Source organism: Scyliorhinus torazame, chromosome 16 (genome assembly GCF_047496885.1).
Source record: "Scyliorhinus torazame isolate Kashiwa2021f chromosome 16, sScyTor2.1, whole genome shotgun sequence".
Lineage (NCBI taxonomy): Eukaryota > Metazoa > Chordata > Chondrichthyes > Carcharhiniformes > Scyliorhinidae > Scyliorhinus > Scyliorhinus torazame.
In genome coordinates, this window is record NC_092722.1 from 178,336,212 (window position 1) to 178,360,122 (window position 23,911).

Below are 23,911 nucleotides of genomic sequence, written 5' to 3' on the forward strand. Positions count from 1 at the left end.
GAGACTTGTTTCTGGTTGGCCTAGATCAATCAATTTAGCACTGGCTTCAAGGTGCAGCTCGGCACAGGTTTCTGCATTGCGAATTTGGTTTCTGGACATAAAGATGGTGCAATACTGTTGATTTTATTCATCTTTACTTTATTATTGGTAACAAACATCTTAACGGTGACTTAATCCATACTTAATCTACAGATGATTTATGTACAGTAAATTAGTCAATAAATCTTATCTTTATTCTTTCTTTAATTTAGTTCAATATAGCATCTGCAATTAATTTTATAATGTTGTGTCATTTGTTAATATCAAGAAAAATAACTTGCATTTATACAGCACCTTTAATGTAGGAAAATGTCCCAAGGTGCTTCACAGCAGACAAAATAAGCCAAAGAGAGAGATATGAAGATGTGCAGCTAAAACTCTAGACTTTGGGATTTGATAAAAGTTTGACAGGAGAGAGGGAGAGAGAGAGAGAGATTGAGTCACTGCCTGTGCGAAGTTTGCACGTTCTCCCCGTGTCTGTGTGGATTTCCTCAGGGTGCTCCGGTTTCCTCCCACAGTCCAAAGATGTTCAGGTTAGGTGGATTGGCCATGCTAAATTGCGTCCAAAAAAAGGTTAGGTAGGGTTACTGGGACAGGGTGGTGGTGTGGGCTTAAGTAGGGTGCTCATTTCAAGGGCCGATGCAGACTCGATGAGCCGAATGGCCTTTTTCTGCACCATAAGTTCAATGATCACTGATCCACTGTAGAAGAAATAAGGTGGACTTCCTGAAAATGAATATGGAACTCTGGGAGCACACAAGGCCAAAAGATAGACCATCAGAGACAGAAGATGGATTTCCATGGGATATTCTGAGGTTGGAAGACGGATATCCAATCTGGAAAGAGCACCTGTAGATGCACCCCCGAAATACATATGTGGTTTACCAGGATTGCAAGCGGCCTCCATCCCGAATTCTAGAGACAACTCTAGGCATTGTTCAAGTGAGTCCCGACATCTGCACGCTACGTTGTTCCTGTTTCATGCCGGCATATTTTTTCCGCTGGCATTGCAGATAATCTGGTGGTGGTGGTGGGGGCTTTCATTTGCATCCCATTAACAAGATGCCAATTAGTTTCATGCCAGCCTCCAGTGGGTTTTCCGACCCACCATGGCAGACCAGCAAAAGATCCTATTGTAAGATCACACCCGCGTGTAATAGATTTCTGGGCTTCCTGACATATTCTCTCTCTCGCTTCCCCCCCACCCCCAATCGAACCTGCTGGTGGGGCTTTGTAGAATTCTGGCCAATTACTTTAAAGGACCTGTCATAGAGCATGGAGCAGATGCCTAACCAAAAGCTTCGAAGCATTCAGTAAAACAACTAATATTTCGCCAAAACAACAAAACTCCATTCTTTGATAATCAGGCACCAGTTTTGCCATCTTAATGACTGGCAATGACTTGTCATCTAAAAATGAGACTTCATGTACAACCTTACGATTAGATGCACAGCATGGCATACAGAAGATAAAATAATCCCAGATCCAGTTTCTGTTGTTGATTTAACAGAGATTGTAGCAGTGCGGCTGATCAGTGTCCACAGACAGGGAATATATTCAGCCATGTCTCCTGCTTTTGACTGTTTGTCAGGTTTTGCGTAAAAAGGTTTGGGTTTGGACATCTAATGGGGCAGGATCGACCTGAACTATGATACCAGTCACAGTGAGTAGGCTAACAACATTTATTGTCTCAGTTAACAGATTAAATAACCCAATATAGGGGAGGCATTTGAGCACCAGGGAGAGGGGCAGGAAGAGGTCCGAAGGGTCTGAGAGTCTGTCAGACCCTAATGAATTGCACCATACCAGAAATTAGTGCCTCCCCCAAGAGAAGGTGTGTAATTTGATGCCACTGACTGGTAAGATTCCTTATGCACTCTGTTTATTTTGGCTTCGTCAAGTTTTGGTATCAACTTTACAGCAAGAGAAATTACCCCCCCCCCAATCTTTCTACTGAAAGTAGCTGGGAGGTGGGGGGGTTTCAGGGCATAGAAACATTATAACCTATTTTACCCATACATGTCTTGACATGCACCATCAAGCACTGAGTGTTCATTATACTGCAATTTGAAAAACCAAAACCTCTTATTAAAAATCCAGATTATTTTAAGTTACAATACTGTCTTTCATCTTGAGCATGTAGTCAAAACATTTCTACAATCTAGACCCCCAGGGTAATGATTAACCAGTCATAAACTCAATTTTTAAAAAAATTGTTATATCATCAAGAAACATTCGATTCCAAAAGATAAACAAATATAAGCTGAAGCGGTGAGCCGCTTGAATGTTTACTTAAAAGCTACTCTTTAAATGGTGCTTACTTAAATGAATCAGAAACTATTAGTTAGCGGGGGCAAAACCATTTGTGTATCATGATGAAAGTTCATTAAACTTTACTCACAAATTTCCATTACCTCAACCATAAAATGCCTATTTTTTCTCATCAAGACCACGCCAGTTCAGACATACAAAACACTGAATGAAAGGCCTAGAGGTCGTGCACGGTTCCTTCAGCGATCATTGCATTTTCTGATAGGCAAGAAAATACAACTGAAATAATTAGCGCTTGTGGGGGGGGGGGGGGGCGGGGGTGCTTTTAAAAAAAAAAAGAACCGGACAACGTTTTAGTTTTTAAAAAAAAGTGTACATTGCAGGTCCTTGATTGGGATGGGAGATGGGGTGGGAGATGAACCCACGTGCAAAATGACAAATTCAGAAGGAAAATACATTGGTACTTCAGTGTCCCCCTTTTAATTTCACATCCCCGTGTGTGTGTGTTTTTAAACTGTAAATCTGACAATCAGCTGATTACAGATGGCGCTCGAACCTCTCTCCCCAATAAAATAAATGACCAGCTTTTGCATTGTCTTTTCCCTCCAACGCACAAACGGCCGGGGAATACCTCAACCTGTATATATATATATATATATTTTTTTAAAGTTGTCGTACTTTCCAGTTCCAACTACAGTCGGTTGAGAGGGGGGGAAACAAATTAAAATACATATAAAATGGCGGGTACAGTCAGAGTGGCAACCACATAAACAGCGCTCTCCCACGCCGTTTCGCTTTCATTTGCCAATTTAACTGTTTCGAAAACGATGCAAGGGGGGGGGGGGGGGGGTTATTATTGTTTTTTTTTCTTTACCTATTGCTCGAATTTTTTTTGGTTTTCATTTTCTTCCTCGCCCCTTCGGCGTTGCAGGGCAACATCGATGCATATCCGTGCTCGGCTTCTGAAAGGGAGAGAAGGAAAAACAAAACACAAAAAGTTCACCTTCGGCAATTTTTTTTTTTTTTTGTTGTTGTTTGTTTTGAAACGCGGCGTTGTCGACGATCGCAGCTTTATTTTCTCTCCCCCTCGCTGCACACATAAATAAATGTAGGGAGGGGATGGGGATGGGGGGGGTGTTGGCGGGGAGATCTGTCGGGCAGCGTCGAGGGGTTTTGTTTGCGGCTCCTTCCACTGCGGTTAATGGCAGTTGGAACTCTTGGGCGATTTGAATTTTTATAAATAAATAATAATTTTATCGGATTTCTTTTATTCGCCGTCCCGGTTTACCTCGATCTCTCCTCTCTAAATACTCGGCCGCTTCTAACAGTCTCTGGATGTTGATTAACTGTACTGAGTTCATTATTGTATTTATATTTGGTCGTGTATATATAATTATTATATATACATGAGGGATTTAAAAAAGTAATGGGGTAGAATTTATATTTTTTTAAAAACACATTTTTTTAAAAAATGAAAGGGTAAAAAAAAAAGGGGGGGGAAAGCGAGCGATCTGCAAGCAGCCAACCCTCCTCCCTCCTCTCACTCTCTCTCAGCCCAAGTTTGTTTACCTCAGGATATATCGAGCGAGGAGGACGGCTCCGACAGAGCTGCTTCCAGCGCGCCTGCGCCCATCCCGCCCCAGCCCGCGGCACCACGGGAGGTGGAGTTCCTTTCCCCCGGCCCGCCGCCGCCACTCGGCTGGACTGGAGTGAGGTGAGAGGACTCCAATTCCCGCCATGCCCCGGGCGCCAGCTCGCCTTCCCAGCGGCCGAGCCCCCCTCTCAAGCCTCAGCGAGCGACCCGGCAACACGTGACGTCACAGAGACGCTCTCGCTCCTCGTTGGCGGAGGTGCGCGAGGGAGGGCGGGGTCGGGGCGCTCGCCTGACCAATCGGCGGCCTAACTGCTGTTTTCCCCTTCCCCCCCAATCACCACACACACACACACAGTCGCCCTGTCTCATGTGAAAAGCACATGTCGGGAACGTATCCGGGTGCTCGCGGGAAGCGCGCACGTCGCCGTGCACGCTCCCGTGTAGCGGGAAAGGTAACATTTTTCAAACTCCGAAGGCTCCGCGCCATCGGGCGTGGGAAGCACGGGTGGTTCCCATTCACAATGATACAAGGTATTGATACAAGGCACACCCCTGCCTCCACTATGAGGTGTGACTGAAGGGAATGAATGCATGGACGCTGAAGACTTTGCAAGTTGGATAGTTCGAGTTTCAGATCCGTCAAGGAGCATCTTTCGGGCTGGCAGTCAAATCGCAAAAAGAGATACACTTCCACTCTGAAATGGAGCTGTCTTTGTTATTACTGAGAAGGCTGCTTGGTCAAAACTTGGGGGGGGGGGGGGGCGAAAAATAGAAAATACTGGAAATACCACCAGACACAGTAAGACAAAATGCTGGAAAATCCCAGCGGGACTGGCAGCATCTGCAGAGAACGGAGCTGACGCTTCGAGGCTGGACCAGAGCTGGAGAGAACTGGAAATAGGAGGAGAAATACCACTAATGTTGCTGGCAGACATTTGGTAGATTGGCTGAATTGCACTTTTTTTGTGTTCCGAGACAAAGTTTCTGGTTTGCGGTGAGATATGAAACTGAGCCCCTTGTGTGTCTGTCTCAGTCATGCAGGTAGACGTTAAAGGTCCTGTGACATTTTCTGGATGCTGGCCAAGGTTTCAACTTCAAACAGTACAGAAACTGATTAACCGGTCGTGTAACTCATTGGTATGCTATGTTGTTTGCGGGCCTGATATGCGATGTACGAAAGATGTGTACATCTACAAAAGTCTTCAGTCAGTAATCTCTAAAGATACCGATGACTGTTTCGGTTCAGAAATAACCTGTAATCAGTTACAAAGTTGAAGCTATGAATATTTTCAAAGCTGAAATGTTACTTTTAAACAATATTTTTTCATTCTATTTTTAGAAGTGTCTTGTCAACAAGCCTAATGCAGAACAACTTCTGAGGCATTACTGTCCTAAGTGACCCATGACTACCCACAACCAAAAAGAACAAAGCAAAACTGATTTTAACGTGCGTGCTGAGAGAAAGATATTGTTTGAAGTGCTTGTAGTAGCCAGTCCTGCCGAAAGTGTTTTCAATAGCAAGTTTCAACTTTTCTTCATATTTCCGTACTATTCCTACTCGGGACGGGCAGTTTTGTTAGTTGAAGTTGGAAGTGATTTTCACGACACCTTTGCAAGTGTTCTTTGGCTCTCTGATATGTAATTTTTCAACCTCTGTTTTTGAAGACTCGTTTAACTGACATTTGGATAGCTCCTTAATTTTGTTGCAATTCCATCTACAGTGTTGTTGTCAGAGTATATTGTGTAAATCAATCCGTTTATATAACATATATATCTCATCGCATTTAAGTGTCATGAATGTCACAGCTCCCAAACGATGTTAAGGTGAAAACAATTATAAATAGGATAGAAAGCTAGACGTATCTTTCTTGTCTGACTGGGAGTTGGTGTTAAGTAGCAATGTAGAAACTTAGCCAATTAGAGACTAATTGCTGAGCTATGTGATATTCCTATTTTAACCTGTTTTTGCAAGATTAGACCAAATTGCAAATCTCCACCACTGTTTTATGAGCAGCAGTGCTGGAAGTTGGAAAGGACATGCCTCCTCTGAGTACCATGCCCCAAGAGGGTGTTGGAGATGATGGATTTCAATTGGATAGGTCCATGATTTATGCTTGGCAAAGTACTACTGTGGTTTACCATTGCCTTCTGCAGTGTGGCTGACCAGGGAACTTCCTGCTCTTACCACCTGTCATTGGATGTATTGGAAGGATTCACAGGCTGATAATCAACCTGTTTACCTTCCGTGGCCATCCAAGTCCTGAAGTGGGACTTGAACCCCAAAGCTTTCTGGCCCAGAGATAATGGTGCTAGCACTGGTACACAGGACCTCCAGTTGAGTGGATACTAGTTTTGACCTTTTGAAGGATTGTTGCATTTTCTTCTTTTACTCTGTCCTTTGTGGTTCTGTTCCAATTATGGCAATCAGTGAGTTTGCCCTTCTTTCTATGTTATCGATATTATATTGCTCAGAGTCGCCAGGTATCAAATGATACCACCACAAGGTTCAACCGGCTATCGATCAAAGAGCCAAACACCAGTTCGTTAGTTCAAGGTCAAGGGTACTTTATTTCCACACAATTAGTCATGCAACATAAACACTACTAGTTAACTACACCTATCGATTAAGACAACCTGTACTTAACTTCAGGCACCCGGTTTAGGTCAGAGAAACAGTGGCCGCTGCTCGATTCTGGATCTCTCTAGTTCGAAGGAGTAACTGCTGCTCAGCTTAACTGCTGCTCAGCTAGGCTCGTCCGTCTGGTAGCGAGCGTTGAACTTGGACTTGCTTCTGGTGTTGCTGCAATTGGCAATGGCCGTGACCGGGGTACCAGGTCCAAGAGAGGACGAACATGTGGCGGACTCTTCTTATACTTGGGGGTTTTCGCGCTCTTTTGGGCGGTCCTCCGGTTTGGGCCCCACTAATTGGGTGATCCCTGATCACTCCGTTCGATTCCTAACTAATAAGTGGGCGGGATCTGGATGGCTGGGTGTGTCCCAAGCGGTCACTGGCCCCATTGTTTGCGTTTCCCTTGAACCGGGAGTGGTGCCGAAATGTCTAGGGCTATCCCGGTTGCTCGAGTGCCAGTTCTTTGTTTTGGTGAAGGTGGGCTATCAAATGCTAATCGGCCCCATTAAAATGCTAATTGGTCGGAGTTTCGATACCATCTGGACTTCTTGCTTGCAAATATGCATTTCAGGCTCTGAGCCTGCCTGAGTCTTGGCTTGTCCATTTTACACGCTAGGCTTTGTGAGTTTCTCTGTACCTAGTTGTAAGTGGCCATCCCAGATGGCTACAGGATGAGAAAATAAGTAGAAATGGGAAAGAAGCAATTTCTATATGCAGTCATAGTTTAACATTATAGCTTAGCAGACATTCGGGGTATTAAAATTAGCCTCACTGTCCTTGTGTAGGAGTGGGAGTAAAAACAGACCCAGTGACCTCAAAGATTGTGCAGAATGGCTTTGAGTAGGCTGTTATAATTGTCCCAGTTAAAGAGATTGCCAACATGCACTTTTCTAACCTGACTCATGAGGAATGGTTAATTGGAAAGAGTAATGAATAACTACTAGCACCTGTGGGACTATTCTCTGGGACAGTGTTGCCCAACGAAGTTGCTGACTAGCCAAAGACTGTAAACATGGCCACACTGTTTTAGCCATATCCACTAATCTTAGTAGAAAGCGCCTAATACTTTCCTAGTACAGGTAAATATTCTTGTGTATTTACACATGGAAATAAAGCGCTCTTAACTTGCAAGTTATTCTTGATCTCACCACTTGCAAAAAAAATTCACAAAAAGATTAAACCTCTTGTGCATAAATGGTGTGAATGAGTGTTAAGATCACATGCCAACTGACAGCTTCTATTTCTCTTTTTCACTCCTTAAAAATGCAAATATCCACATCTGAATTCCCAATTAACTACATGTGGCTATGAGCGAATGTAATGAACAACCATTGTCCTACTATGACTCTCCGTTCTCAAAAAGGAGAAATACGGAAGTAAAATTCTGATACATTAATACCAGTTCAACCTGTGGTTTAACTAATTACACTATGACTCCCATTCAAAACATTGTCATTGCCGAGTCAGGCTTTGCAGAGAGTGGACACCTGTATAAGGCCTCAGCCCATGAATTTGAATAGTAACAAGGAGGTCATTTAAGCATAGCCTTGATTGATTTACTTTTTTTTTCCTTGTTACCCTGTAGGGAGACACTTTTTTACTTTGGGTGATATCAAATCCTCTACACACTGATCTCTATTGATTCTTATTTGTGTTATTACAGTGGAAGCAGGAACCAGCAACATTACACTAGCATCCATGCACAATTATTCTCATAATTGAGAAACTGAAAGTGTTACTTGCTATCATTGCAGCTATAATATAAATACAGCTTAAATCCTGGAAGAGGGACTTGAACTTGGTTTCCCTTTGTTAAGCAGATTTACCATTTAAAACAAAAATCACCTCACACCAATGCTAAACTTCTCGTGTAAATGTACCCATGAATGAGAGCTTTGGCCTCAGTGTAGGACACCGCACCCAGTTGCAGAGAGTAGGAGAGAAGACATGAATCAAGAGGTTGTAAAGGAAAAATAAGCAATGCCCTATCTGAGTTGTATATCATAGAATTTAGGGGCAGCACAGTAGCACAAGTGGATAGCACTGTGGCTTCACAGCGCCAGGGTCCCAGGTTCGATTCCCCGCTGGGTCACTGTCTGTGTGGAGTCTGCACATTCTCCCCGAGTCTGCATTGGTTTCTTCCGGGTGCTCCGGTTTCCTCTCACAGTCCAAAGACGTCCAGGTTAGGTGGATTGGCCATGATAAATTGCCTTGGTGACCAAAAAGGTTAGGAGGGGTTATTGGGTTACGGGGATAGGGTGGAAGTGAGGCCTTAAGTGGGTCAGTGCAGACTCGATGGACCGAATGGCCTCCTTCTGCACTATGTTTAATTCCCACAGTGCAGAAGACAATTTGGCCCATCGTGTCCGCACCGACCCTCTGAAAGAGCACCCTGTCTAGGCCAACCCCCCATCCCCTTAATCCCAGAACTCCACCTAACCTACACATCTTTGGAAATTAAAGAGTAATTTAGCATAGCCAATACACCTAACCTGCACATCTTTGGAGAAAACACATGCAGACAAGGGGGAGAAATGCAAACTCCACACAGTCACCCAAGGCCAGAATTGAATCTGGGTCCTCTGGTGCTGTGAGGCAGCAGTGCTAACCACTGTGCCATCATGCCAAATATCATTGACATCAGGAGCAGCTGGCCACAGACCATGGATTTACCAGAATTACAATAGTGCCTGCTCTGGCTTTGATGATATCTCATCCAAGCTGCTGAATAGCAACAAGTGACCTGAAAACCATTTCCCTCTGGCCTGCCTATTTAGTCTACAGAATATCACAAAGCGGTGCAGCTTCACAAGGAAGCAAACTACTAGATACTTCAAAGGGCGACCTGGTGAGATGACTGTGCAGTAGTATCTGATGTGTGTGGACAGTGGGGGAAGCAAAATTTGCAAGAACAAACTCAAATGTTAAAAATATGTTGTTGCCCGCAACTGAATTCTATCAAAATCAATTGTAATAGTCTTTCTTTATTAACCAAGACACATTGTTAGGATGGTTGCCGCAACGTAAATGAAGCAATCTTCTCAGACAAGTACGATTGTGATTTTAACTCCAAACTGTTGAAAAATCATGCAGACTAGGTTGTAGTCATTTTGAAATCAAGTTGAACAACAACTCATTGGTCGGGTGGAGTCCAAGTATAGGTATACTTGACTGAAGCGACTGAACTCTAAATGTTTAAAATAAAGGTTAGGCAGCACGGCCTTGTAGCCTCACGTCGCTGAGGTCCCAGGTTCGATCCCGGCTCTGGGTCACTGTCCGTGTGGAGTTTGCACATTCTCCCCGTGTTTGCGTGTGTTTCGCCCCCACAACCCAAAAATGTGCGGGATAGGTGTATAGGCCACACTAAATTGCCCCTTAATTGGAATAAAAAATGAATTGGGTACACTAAATTTATTTTTAAAAAAATAAAGGTCATTGACCCGAAACCTTCTTGTTTCTATTTTCATGCAATGCTGCTTGACTTGCTGAATATTTTCTGTTTTTATTTTACATTTGGTGGTATTTTTCTTTGCTATTGAATCTCTAGCAATGCATTAATTACACAAGAGCCACCTTTGTATTGATAAATTGTGTATTCTATTCAAGTCGATCGAAAGAGAAAGCACTGGTTCTCCCAGTGTTAATAACTGGACTGGGTCCGTTTAGCTAATCTGCTGTTCATCGGTAACCAGAGCAGTAGCATTTATTTACAAAGACGTTCCCCCATTGCACCGTCTCGACAGTGATGTACAATAGCGTTCACGTTTATTCTAGCTGGCGTCATTGTCAATGTGTAACGTCCTATTGAGGAAATACATCGAATTAATTTATTTTAAAACAAATAAAAATCAACTCTATAGATTGCAGATAAATGCGAGTGTGTTTGTGGATGCATTGTTGCCGGGCTGGCGGGGGAGAGAGAGAGTCCCAGACATCTGGTACATGTTACAACGCGAACACATGCCTGGTCAGCTATGTATCCCTTGCCCGTGGTTTTCAAAACACGTGGCGAAAAATTGTATCGACTGTTGCACTGAAAAAAATGACCTGTCATCACATACTCCGAATTGAGCCGCCAAAGATACTGAACTTTTTTTGGGGAAAAAATTATTAAGGGATCCTGATAATTCGAAGGGGACACACTTCGTGTAGTTGAGCTGCACTTTGTACATATGTCTCTGTGTGGTTTTAGACAATGAGAAGGGGAGTTTAATAGTCGAGAACGTTTGTCCCATCGCCTCCGGTACGTTTCAGAGATGAAACACGTTAACAAGAGACTGATTGTGATTTTTTTTTTCTGTTACAAAAACAACTGGGCTTTTTACTGTACCGTATGTTATTTTCATTCGCCCCTATAAGTCCAAAGCGAAATCCTTCCTGTGAATATAATCATTGCACTAATCGAGGATATTAACAAAAATCATTGCCCACATTTGATCTGTTCAAAGCTGAAACTGGCAACCAGATGCACACTGCCTAAAATTCGTCTGTCTCTGCACAATAGCGTCTCTATTTTACTCCAGCTTTCGTTCTTACACAATACAGGACAAAATATAAAATCTATTTATATCATCCACAGCCTCTTGCCTCCAATTTCTTCAAAAATGTTTAGAAACGTAATGCAATGTTTTTCTAACTTAGTTGCTTTGTGAAACACCTGCGCTGTGGGAGGCTTAAAACAAACATTATTCCTGTAGAAACCTTAGGGTTTCAGTCGATGACTAAATGGTTAACTTAATGCTCTGTTGTTACACGCAGTCCAGCCACATCTTAAAAAGTGCAGGCAGTGGAAAAGTCGGTGTGAGTGTGTGTTTAAACTAACGCGTGTAAATATCCATGCACATTTCAGACGGGGCAGGAATGCCCCACACACTTACTCTCGTTTTCTGTCTCGATCCTCTCTATATGACTGGCCGCTTCCAGCAACATTTGGACACTTTGCAGGAAAGTGTTGATCTGATGCACAGACTCCTCTGTATTCAGGATGTTATTGAGAGGGGACCGCGACATTGTTACAAGGTCCGGCCGAGTTACAGAAGCGACGACCTGCTGCTGATCGGAGGGCCGTGGATCGATGCCAGACAAGTGCACGTCTTTCCTGGGCCTTCCGCGTTTTCCCATTCTCTCTCTCTCACACACAGATGTGTCACTCCGTCTGTTGCCCAGGATGAATAGAACGATTCCCGCGGCTCTCAGCGCCTGATCCACTCCCAACAGAAAATACTCCCAGGACGCGCTGGTTTGAATGAGCCAGCGCGCCACTCTGCCTTATTTCAGCGCCCATGTCTCAATCCAACCCAGAATATTAAACAGAACCATTGAGAGAACATTAAACCAACCCCACTCAGGGGTCAAATCATTGCACTTCTGACTGAAACTCCAGCCCTCGTGTTTACTCAAAAGTATCAAGTTCAATGTTTCATAAGGTCAATTTATAAAATCTATTTTCGACTAAAGTGAAACGAATCAGATTTTATTTTCAAGAAGCCGTTCCGATGCGCCTCTGCTTTAATTTCAGAGTTTGAGAACTGATTTATCCTCCAACTCCCTCACCGACCGTTAATCTCACTTCAGCACCTTGTATAAAGTGTCAATATACACGTTTTGCATGTTGTAGCAAGGTCGCCACTTCACTGAGTCGTTCTTTTGTATCGCACTTTCTAAAGACACATTTGAGTAGTCAACCTTTGTAAGAAGTGCCCTCCCCCCCACGTTCTATACATTTGTCATCTCTGCATCGCGTTATTTAAAACCATGTCGTCTGGAGAGGGAATGGGAGTAGCCGGTTTCCAACCCTCTATTGAATATAATATTTCCACCATATGTAAGGAAATCGAGACAGACCCAGGGGATCGTCAACTGAGTTTGCCTTCAACAAGTAATGAAAGCGCACCCCACTCTACTGAAAATAAATTGAGATATTTAGTACTCGTGATTCACGCGAAGATACCTGGGTATTAGTAGCTCAACTAACTAGTCAGAAAGAAATAATTTACATTCATGCAGTGCAGTTCACGACCTCAGATTATCTTGAAGCTCTTTACAATCAATTAACTACTTTTTAAGTGTAGTCTCTGTTGTAATGTAGGAAAGCAGCCAATCTGCTCACAGCAAACTCCCCGCAAATAGCAATGTGATGATGCCCACAAACTCTGTTCTTATGATGCTCACGGAGGACTGAACAATGGCCAGAAGGTCAGTGATAACTCCCCTGCTCTTCAAAATAGTTCCATGGAATCTTCTATATCCACATTAGGGAACAGATTTTAACCTTTCCTCTGAAAGATGACATCTCTGAGTGTAGCACTCCCTCATTATGCTCAAGCTATAGAGCCATAGAGTTTTACAGCACAGCGAGAGGTCCTTTGGCTCACCGTGTCTGTGCAGGCCATCAAGCACCTATTTATTCGGATCCCATTTTCCAGCACTTAATCCATAAAGTTGTTAATCTAAATGCTTCTAAAATGTTGAGGGTTCCTGCTTCTACCACCCTTTCAGGCAGAACGCATCAGATTCCCACCACCCTCTGGGTGAAAACATTTTTCCTCAAATCCCCTCTATCATAACTCTGTGCCCCCTGGCTATTGACCCCTCTACTCAGGGGACAAGTTTCTTCCTATCTACCCAATCAATGTCCTTCATAATTTAGTATATCTCAACCTTCTCTTCATAGCTGGAACCCTCCAGCCCAGGCAATACATAGAATATATAATAGTCAAAAGGTGATATTACAGAAAGGGCTCAGTCCCGAGCATATTTTTGTCAATTTGTCACTAACATACTTCTTTACACTTCTGAAGGATCCTAGGCAGACCTCAGATGTCAGCAATCCTTGTCCAAGTGGATCCAGCGATCAGATTGCCAAGATTTTATTAGATGATGGAGCAGACTAAGGCGGCCAAATGGCCTACTCATTTCTTATGGGTTCTCATGGGTCAGTCTTCATGTATGAGTCCAGGCAGTCAGTGGGTAATTGGTCAGTGTCCATGGGCTGGTAGGAAGAAAATTAATCTAGGGAGGGTGGCACAATGGCACAGTGGTTAGCACTACTGCCTCACAGTGCCAGGGACCCGGTTTGATTCCGACCTTGGGTGATTGTGTGGAGTTTGCATGTTCTCCCCATGCTGCGTAGGTTACCTCTGGGTTCTCCTGATTCTAACACAGTCCAAAGATGTGCAGGTTAGGTGGATTGGCCATGCTATATTGTCCCTTAGTGTCCAAACGTTAGGTGGGGTTCCGGGGGATTGGGTAGGTGTGTGGGCCTAGCTTGGGGTTCTCTTTCAGAGGGTCAGTGTAGACTTGGGCCGAATGGCCTCCTTCTGTATTGTACAGATTCTTTATTCATGATTCCTGCTTTTGATCATCATTCTGTTATTCATGCTGGAAACTTATGCATCAGGGTATTTATTTGAATTGGGCTGAGCTAGGAGGTGCTAATTTACACTTTTGTCTTAGACATTCAAAATGGCTATTCGGAAGAAGTATTTGGGGGTGAGCGGTATGGTGGTGCAGTGGTTAGCACTGCTGCCTAGGTGCTGAGGACCCAGGTTCAATCCCTGCCCCGGGTCACTGTCCGTGTGGAGTTTGCACATTCTACCCGTGTCTGCATGGGTCTCACCCCCACAACCCAAAGATGTGCAGGATAGGTGGATTGGCCATGCTAAAATTGCCCGTTTAATTGGAAAAAAAAGAATTGGGTACTCTAAATTTATTTTCAAAAATAAGTATTTGGGGGTAGGATGCAGTCAGCACCTATAAAAGTACATTGCCAGGAACAGGGGGTGGTTGGAATGCGGTTGGTGAAGGGGAAATTGAGAACATTAAAAAATATATTTTAGTTTGTGTGGAGTTTGCACATTCTCCCTGTGTCTGCGTGGGTCTCACCCCCACAACCCGAAGGTGTGCAGGGTAGGTGGATTGGCCACGCTAAATTGTTCCTTAATTGGAAAAAGAGAATTGGGTACTTTAACTTTATAAAAAATCTATATATATATATATATTTTAATAGCTTCTGACCCTATGATTTGGTGATCATTGAAAGATGGCGAATTTCTCCTAGTAGGTGCTAAAGGTTTGGCTTGATGTCAATCTAAGAATGCCATGCTCATATAATCTTGCATTTCCCTTGATAATTAAACTATTGAATGCAAGTATAGAATGTATATAGATTTGTATATCAGCAGCCACAACATAGTTTTTAATCTAAAGTAGCTGCATCCATTTTGTTAATTACAGATTAAAACTACATATTGAAACTAGCACATTTCACACTTGCATGCACTGATATGCAGAGGATGGAGCAGAGGATGCACTCTTGGGTATTTCAGAGGATCAATTCAAAATTTACCACAAGTCACATTTTTGTAACTACATCTTCATTCATAACAAGAGGTAAAAATAATTCACTGATCCTCCTTCCTCATTGTTCTAAATAACTAAAGTAAGTCGATGATATTTAACTAAATTTGATAAATGTGAATTATTTTGCAATAACTTTTCTTTATTAACTAGACTTGCACATGAGTCAAACAACCCGGATGTCTCCATCACTTTTTCCACAGGATTTTCCTGAATTCCCCGTGTTAACTGCTGACATTTATTTGACAAGACAAATTTTTTTTTCCCACAAATGGACTTGATTTCTCAAAAGCAGTGGTAGAATAAACCTTATTGCCTTGTAACGGTCATCTGATACCGCACAAGCATGATGTGATGATTATTCAATTGCTATTTTGTTCCAGTTCTGCTAAAACATGCACAAGTATGCAGACATTGTTTGCAGCAACATCTGCAAATGAGCAATTGCCGTATGTGGCCACACGTTCAACTCGACAGGAAGTGATGTGGCTTTCACAATTTGAATAGAGTTAGTGCATCTGAAATGGGCAGAGGTGGATATGGAGGCTTAATGTTGAGATACATTGAGCATTAGCATAGGTGGCTGGAACCGTTAGCATTTTATAACTCTAAATTCCACAATAGCTAGGGAATTTAAATTCAATCAACTACATTTTGAATATTAATGGTGCCAATGAAACTACTGAAATGCTATTTTTAAAAAATGAAACATTAGGTTTACTAATTGTTGTTCAGGGTAGGTAATCTGCCATCATTACCTAGCCTGTCCTATATGTGCCTCCAGCAATGTGGTTCAGTCTTAGCTGCCCTGTGACATGGTCCAGCAAGCCAATCAGTTGTTTCAAGACGGATCATCATAACCTTTTCGAGGGCAATTAGGCCTGGCCAATAAATGCTGGCCTCGCATAAAGTGATCTTTCACAGGCCGAATGCTGGCAGCCAGAACTGTTTTGTTCATTTTTTAATTTATTTTTAAAGAAAATTTATGTCCCTTTGTTCAATTGCTTTTTAAAGTTAGGTTTTCTCTCTTCTTTTTTTTTTAAATTTAAAATTGCTAAATTATTAAAAGTTTTCTCTCTCTCTTCAAATTATTTTTCATTTCTTTCTCCTCATTCCTTTCTCCTAAAGCAGCATGTATTAAAGCTGCATCTAAAGATTTCACTTATTCTCGAGTGTATCCTTTCGCACTATAATTTGAGGAAGGCAACAGGAAATTGCCTCAACTATTCTTCATTGTAAATGGCTCATGAATCTCAAGTGAAACTTGTTGGGACCTTCCTGACCACAATGGTCAGAACAATGAATATCTACAGAATCTTTACAGTACAGAAGGAGGCTATTCGGCCATCAAATCTGCATTGACCCTCAGAAGGAGCACTCTATCTAGGACCACTTGCCCGCACTATCCCCGTAACCCACACATTGATCATGGCCAATCCACCTGACCTGCCCATCTTTGGACTGCAGAGCACCCGGAGGAAACCACACAGACACGGGGAGAACGTGCAAGCTCCACGCAGGCAGTGTCCCAAGGCCGGAATTGAAACCTGGACCCTGGCGCTGTGAGGCAGCAGTGCTAACCCCTGTGCCGCCGTACCGCCTTATTAAAACAAATTGTTTCCAATGCTTGTCCTGGACAGTTTTGGTTCAAAGCAATTCACTAACCGAATGGACCGAGGCCCGCTGAGATTTGAGCTGAGAATCGCCTGCTTACAAGGCAATGCGCTCTAACTAACTGCTTTGGCACCGGGTTGCACTGAATCCTTTTGTACTGCTACAAGTAACACATGTAACAATATTGCCCAACAGGGAATAATTGTGGATTCAAGGCCTTCTTTGAAAACTTAAATCTGGGCTGATATTTATTGCCATATTTGAAAATGTTTGAATTTCAAAGAGAAAATGTGAATTTATGAAGTATCTTTCACATCCCCAGGATGTTTCACAGAGCTACAATGTTAACAAGAATATATCTACTCAAGAAAAACAAAGGTGATTTTGAATAGTTTAGTGATGCAATATATTGATGCCATAAACAAATTAAAGCCAGTGTGACATGAATTTGAGGCCACCTGCATTCAAGTTAAATTTTCTCAGCGTACATCATAGCACCAATGTAATGTTCCATTTTTTAAAAATGTAGTCCAACATTTAATTGTTTTAATTCCCTTTTCTCACATAAATTTAGAGTACCCAATTATTGTTTTCCAATTTTAAAAAGCTTTTTATTCTCATTTTCAACATTTTCATCAACTAAACAACAAAAGAGAAAACAAACAAAGAAGAACAAATACAATAATAATCCCCAAAGAAAAACAGCACCCCCCCTCAATATACAGACCAAAACATGGGGCAAAACGTGGGGCAGCATGGTAGCCTTGTGGATGGCACAATTGCTTCACAGCTCCAGGGTCCCAGGTTCGATTCCAGCTTGGGTCACTGTCTGTGCGGAGTCTGCACATCCTCCCCGTGTGTGCGTGGGTTTCCTCCGGGTGCTCCGGTTTCCTCCCACAGTCCAAAGATGTGCAGGTTAGGTGGATTGGCCATGATAAATTGCCCTTAGTGTTGGGTGGGGCTACTGGGTTATGGGGATAGGGTGGCGGTGTTGACCTTGGGTACGGTGCTCTTTCCAAGAGCCGGTGCAGACTCGATGGGCCGAATGGCCTCCTTCTGCACTGTAAATTCTATGAAAACATCCGCTCACGCGTTCCAGGTCAAAATTCACTGTCAATCAGTAAGCAGTACATCAAAACAACAACAGCCCCCCCCCCTCCCCCCACACCCACACCCTTCCCCCCCATGTTCAATGGCAAGCAGTTCTCGAAAATGCATCATAAACAGTCCCAATGAATTGTGGAACCCTTCCTTCATCCCCCTCAAGAGTCAGAAATTCCAGCAGGTTCCCCCGCCAAGCCGAGGCACAGGATGGAGAAGCTGACCGCCCCAACAGGACCCGAGCAATCACGATGCGAAGGCTAAAACATCTGCCCCCAAAAATGGTTTCGAGAGGGCCTGGTTCCAAGTTCACATGTCGTACCCCCGAGATGATTCTGAAAACCTCCCTCCAGCACGCCTCCAGCTTCGGAGGACCAAAATGTCTGTACATGGTTTGCAGGGCCCCTCCCAAAATGCTTGCATACATCCGCCACGCCCTCAAAGAGTCGGCTCATCCACGCCCTTGTGAGGTGCGGCCACTATACGACTGTACGATACCACTGTATAAGCCTTAACCTTGCGCATGAGGTTGAGGTGTTCACCCTTCGGAGCACCTCACACCACAGACCTTCTTCCATAACCTCCCCAACTCTTCTTCCCACTTGGATTTAATACCCTGTATGGACACCCCGCCCTCCCCCAACATCCTCCTGTAGATCGCCGACACCACACCCTTCTCCATTCCCTTCTGCCATCAATACGTCTTCCAACAACGAGGGGGTCGGCGCTATTGGGAAGCTCGGAACCTCCTTCCTGCCAAAGTCTCGGAGCTGCAGGTACCTAAACCCTTCCCCCTGCCCCAGTCCATGTTTCTCCCTCAACTCTTCCAATCTCGCAAAACGTTCCCCCAGGAACAGGTCTTTTAATACCCTGACCACCCCCCTCTCCTCCCATCTCCAAACCTCCCTTGCAGCCCCAAGCTTAAGGTGCTGCCTCAGCTGCCTCCAAACCTTCAGTGTTGCCACCACCACCGGACACCCAGAGGACTTGCCCGGAGCTATCGGGAGCGGCACCATTACCGGCACCCTCAACCCTGACTCCCTGCACACACGCTCCTCCATCCTAACCCCCAGGACCAACCCCTCAACCAACCAACCCAACTCCTCACCTTTTCCGCATTCGCCACTCAATAATAATATAATAAATTTGGGAGGCCCAACCCCCCTGCCTGGCGTCCTCTTTGCAGGACCACCTTCATGACCCTGGCTACCTTCCCCTCCCAAATAAACAAAGTGACTGACCGACTTGTCCACTTCCTTAAAGAATGCCTTCGGCAAAAAGACCGCCAGGCACTGAAATAAATCAGAAATCGCAGCAAGACAATCATTTTAATCGCCTGCACCCGACCTGCCAATGACAGAGGATGGTTGCCCCACATTGCCAAGTCCACTTTCACCCTCCCCATCAAGCTAGTAAAATTATACCTACAGCGAGAAGTTCCATTATGTTCCCCAACGACGTACTCGACTCTGATATATATAAAACAATAAATCATCCGCATACAAAGGTACCCTATGTTCCACCCGCCCTCTCCCTGCACTATTTCCTTACAGTGCCGAGCACTGCCTAAAGCTGCAGACTGGCTGTCCTACCTATCGGAATTTCTCCAAATGCAGAAAATCAAATTCGCCATCCGTGGGTCGGAAGAGGGCTTCCACAAAACATGGGAGCCATTCACTCGGCTAGTCCAGGACCTGTTTGTGGCCAACAACTAGGTAGCCAAAGATAAAGAGAAAGTAGCCAAGACACAAACAGGAAGAAGGGGGGGCGGGAGGGGAGAGGGTCCGGGGGATACAAATGCGCAACCAAACCCAGCAAGAGAGCCAGGGACCGCAGGGGAAGGGGGGGAGGGGGGAAGGGCAGGAACAACAATGGAAGGAGCCATGAGGGAGAAAAGGGAGGGGAACACAGGTGGGAAAGGAGACACAGGGGTTCACAGCGGCCACAGCAAATGCGGCAAGGGGGAAAAGAAATAAAAGAGCGAAAAGAAACGATGAAGTAAACTCAAGTAAATAGCAAAAACGAACTGTGATGTAAATAACATTGTGCTCCGGCCTTGCAAAAGTCTTATCGTTGTGTGTGGATTTATATTTTGTTATATATACCAAAAATCCAATAAAAACATTTTGAAAAATTATTGGTTCGGTCAATTTTTTTATCACGAACATGCTTTCGGCCCCCCCAACCTTCCGGAGACCCCTGCATACCTGCCCAGTATGAGAGGCTGTAAAAGTTAGAACTGGTCTCCTCGGAACAGCCACAGGTTAAGAGGAAATCCAGTGAAGGATTTCAAGATGATGAGAGGTTTTCATACTGTAAATAGTGGGGAGACAGAAACGATTCCCTCTGGTGAGTTGGTCAATGTCACTGGGAAAAGATCGAGAGGGAAACTGAGGAGAAATTCTTTCAATCGAGAGTTGTGGGGGTCTGGAATGCTCTACCTGAATGGGTGTAGACATTGATTACATAAATAGTTTTAAAAAGGACCTACACAGGTTCTTGAGAATAAGAAACGTGCAGAATCACAAATCAAGAGCAGAGATGTGGAACAAAGCACAACTGGTCTTGCAAAGAGCCATCATTGGTATGTCAGGCTGAATGGCCTCCCTCCTCTGTGCTGTGCTGTATGCTTCTAAGAGATGCATTGAATTTTTGAACTATCTTGTTCAAAAGACTTTGATTTAAAATTCTCATAAAATCCTAAAATGTTATATAAAACATGCTGGGCGCGATCTAACGGAAACGTCATTTGTGGCAGGTTTTTCTGGGAGTTTCCCGCCGGCTCTGTTGGCGGGTTCTCCACCACTATCTAACCGCACTTAGTCACTTTTTCGGGCCCTGGGAGTTTCTGCCCAGCCCAGCCCACACTTAGAACTCGCTGGCCACAATGGCTCCTCAGAGATTGGGCCACCATTTTGAAAGGGTGCCCCGATCTCTAAGAGAGCTTGTTCCCCCCCCACCCCCCACCCATGGGCAATGTCATATGAACATGGGGCTGGTTTAGCACAGGGCTAAATCGCTGGCTTTTAAAGCAGACCAAGGCAGGCCAGCAGCACGGTTCAATTCCCGTACTAGCCTCCCCGAACAGGCGCTGGAATGTGGCGACTAGGGGCTTTTCACAGTAACTTCATTTGAAGCCTACTTGTGACAATAAGCGATTTTCATTTTTTCATTACCCCATACTCCCCCCCCCCCCCCCCCCCCAAGTGATGACACTCTGCTATGGGTTCGCTGTGGTCCCCTCCTTTTCAGGCCTTCCCACGTCTCCTTTTGGCATCCCAACCTTCCAGAGGCCCCTTCATACCCGCTCTGCACCCTCCCTCAATTCATATGCCCCTCTGCCTCCTTTCATGGGCATGGTACGCCCAGACCCCGATGCTTGGCAGTGGCACCTTGGCAATGCTCCTGCTGACCTTGCAGTGCCAAGGTGCACACATTCCAGGGTGGCCACCCTGCCCTGTTCCTGACCACCCAGGGGCGTAAGGTGGCCCAGGAGACATTTGTGTGGACCAGTGTTGAGTGGCACCCAGCTGGGGACTCCCTGGGGAGGCTGTTAGACGCCAGGAGCCTGGTATTTCCTGGGTGTGGTAAACCACTGTATGAGGGGATGTAAGGTAGAACCTGCACTACAGGTTCGCCAGTAGCCCCTGTCGGCTGGCTCCGCCCACTAAGATCTGTATAAATATGCATGACCTCCATTGCCCTGCCATTTCGCCAACTGCAGCTGGACGCTACGCATCTGACAGCAATAAAGCCACAGTTGTACCTAACCTGCTTCTTTGTGCAGTTGATTGCGCATCAATTTATTGCAGTCAGATTTTTCCACAGAATGGATATCAGAATCAAACGAGATCGCCTGCAGCTGGATCCACACTCGCCCGACGCCAGAAAAGACTTTACTCACTGGCTAGTCTGTTTTGAGGCCTACATCAACGCTGCGGACCCCGCGTCAATGGAGGCTCAGAAGATGTACTCCAGACTGAGCCCCAGCGTCTTCCCGTTGATCCAAGATGCCTCGAATTACGTGAAAGCAATGGCACTCTTAAAGAACACTATGCTCAGAAGACGAACACGCTCTTCGCCAGGCATGTACTCACCACTCTCTCGCAATTACCTGGTGAGTCCATCGAAGACTTCTGGCGTGCCCTAATTCCACTCGCCTGGGACTTTGACTGTCAGGCCGTTACGGCCGCTAAACACGCTAACCTCCTCATGCGCGATGCTTTCGTGACGGGGATTGCGTTGGACTGCATCTGAGAACGATTACTGGAAGGGGCCACGCTCGAACTAGCGGAGACGAAAACCTTGGTGCTCTTCATGTAATGTACAGTCCTACCCCTCCTGCCGCGCTGCCCACCCTTCTACCCCTTCCTACCCCTCCTGGACCCCGCCGACGACCTCCTCAGCTGGAGCCCTGCTTTCCCAAAACGCCTGCGCCGATCCGCGCACCCAGGGGGTCCCCGCTGCTACTCCTGCGGTCAGCAGAAGCACCCCAGCCAACACTGCCCGGTCCGCACTGCCGTTTGTAAATCCTGCAGTAAGAAGGGCCACTTCGCAGCTATGTGCCAGACCCGCGCAGTCGCTGCGATCGCGCCCACTATCGCCCCCTCCCCCACGCCAAACGCACAATGGGAGCCGCCACCTTCTCCTCCCCGGGCCATGTGCGACCAATGGGCACCGCCATCTTGTCCCCCTTCGGCCACGTGTGCCCCACGGGCGCCGCCATCTTGTCCCGACCCCGCAATGAGCGCACCATGGGCGCTGCCATCTTGTTCATCCCGAGATCGGAACCGCACACGCTCGCCATCTGAAGCATCCGATGACTACCCGCAGCTTGCTTCGATGACGCTGGACCAATCTCGCCCGCACAACCTGGCCACCGCGTCGACGACGGTGAAAATCAACGGCCACGCAACCTGGTGCCTGCTGGACTCCGGGATCACCGAAAGCTTCGTACACCCAGATACGGTAAGACGCTGCTCCCTCGTGGTCCATCCTGCCAATCAAAGGATCTCCCTAGCCTCCGGATCCCACTCCGTCCCGATCCGAGGCTTCTGTACAGTCATCCTCACGCGCCCGTCAAGTTTCACCTTACAGGAAGATATCTATGATTTACTTTCAGATAATATTGTTTAGCAAATCGATCTATCCCTTTGTGCATTGTTCAATAATATACATATAATATATATATTTAGATATAATATATATTATATATATTTTAAAAATATATATTTAAAAATTTTAAATAAATTTAGTGTACCCAATTATTTTTTTCCAATTAAGGGGCAATTTAGCGTGGCCAATCCACCTACCCTGCACATCTTTGGGTTGTGGGGGTGAAACCCACGCAAACACGAGGAGAATGTGCAAACTCCACACGGACAGTGACCCAGGGCCGGGATTGAACCCGGGTCCTCAGCACCGTAAATATATATTATATATCTAGAAAAAAGCAAAATAGTAACATATACCCTGGGTGCGATTATCTGATCGCGGGACAGAGTGAACGCCATCGCGTTTCACGACAGCATGAAACGGGCACGGGCACTAGCGAAGGGCCAGCACGGCGCTGGAGCGGTTCATGCCGCTCCAGCCTCACTTCCTGGCGCACACTGGGGGCGGCACCAACCCGCGCATGCGCAGTTGGGCCGTGCCAACCCGTGAATGCGCGGGGGACTTCTTCAACGCGCTGGTCCCGATGCAACATGGCATGGGGGCTCAGGGGCCGGCCGCGTAATAAAATAGGGCCGGGGCTAGGGAGGTGTGCCCGCCGATCGGTAGGCCCCGATCGCGGGACAGACCCCATCGGAGGCCCCCGTGGTGAAGGAGCGCCTCTCCCCCCCACCCCCCGCAGGCTGGCCCCCCGACCCTACGTGCAGAGTTCCCGCCGGTTGCGAGCAGGTGTGGATGGTGCCGGCGGGACTCTGCCGTCTCCGCACGGCCGCTCGGCCCATCAAGGCCGGAGAATCGGCGGCCCGGCCTCGTACAGCGGCCCGTGACCGGCACCGCGCCAAACCCGCCGGCGCAAATGCCGCCAATTCTCCCCTCCTTGGAGAATTGCCTGCCGGCGTCAGACCGGCACCGCGGGGAACAATGGCGCGAACGGCGATTCGCCCATACGGCACGGATGGGAGAATCCCGCCCCCATTCAGTCTCGCCGTTCTTGCCTAATTTTAAATATTAACAGGTTCTAAACCTTCTGGATGTTTTGCACTACTTTACTATGAAATTAGTGAAATCTGGTTTGACATTTAATATAGCAAAGACTACATTCAACAGGTGCTGTTTGAATGAAATGTTAAGCT

The 23,911-nt window shown here is 45.6% G+C and overlaps 1 protein-coding gene and 1 long non-coding RNA gene across 6 annotated transcripts in view; one reads left to right on the forward strand and one right to left on the reverse strand.

Annotated features, from left to right (window-relative positions):
• Positions 1-11,799, reverse strand: part of mxi1 (max interactor 1, dimerization protein) — a 157,858-nt gene extending 146,059 nt beyond the window's left edge. For 2 of the 5 annotated variants that reach the window (XM_072479525.1, XM_072479524.1), the window contains exons 1-2: positions 3,599-3,854; positions 3,185-3,272 (exon numbers count right to left, since the gene is read on the reverse strand). In XM_072479525.1, coding sequence (XP_072335626.1) covers positions 3,185-3,272; positions 3,599-3,671 — 161 coding nt within the window. In that variant the 5' untranslated portion in view covers positions 3,672-3,854. Of the gene's footprint in view, positions 1-3,184; positions 3,273-3,598; positions 3,855-11,410 lie in introns of those variants that run through there. The other 3 variants (XR_011935557.1, XM_072479523.1, XM_072479526.1) reach the window with 3 other exon arrangements.
• Positions 4,274-11,107, forward strand: LOC140393259 (uncharacterized). Its single transcript, XR_011935558.1, has 2 exons — positions 4,274-5,041; positions 5,244-11,107. It is a non-coding gene; the product is annotated as an uncharacterized lncRNA (long non-coding RNA).
• Positions 11,800-23,911: the final 12,112 nt, after the last annotated feature.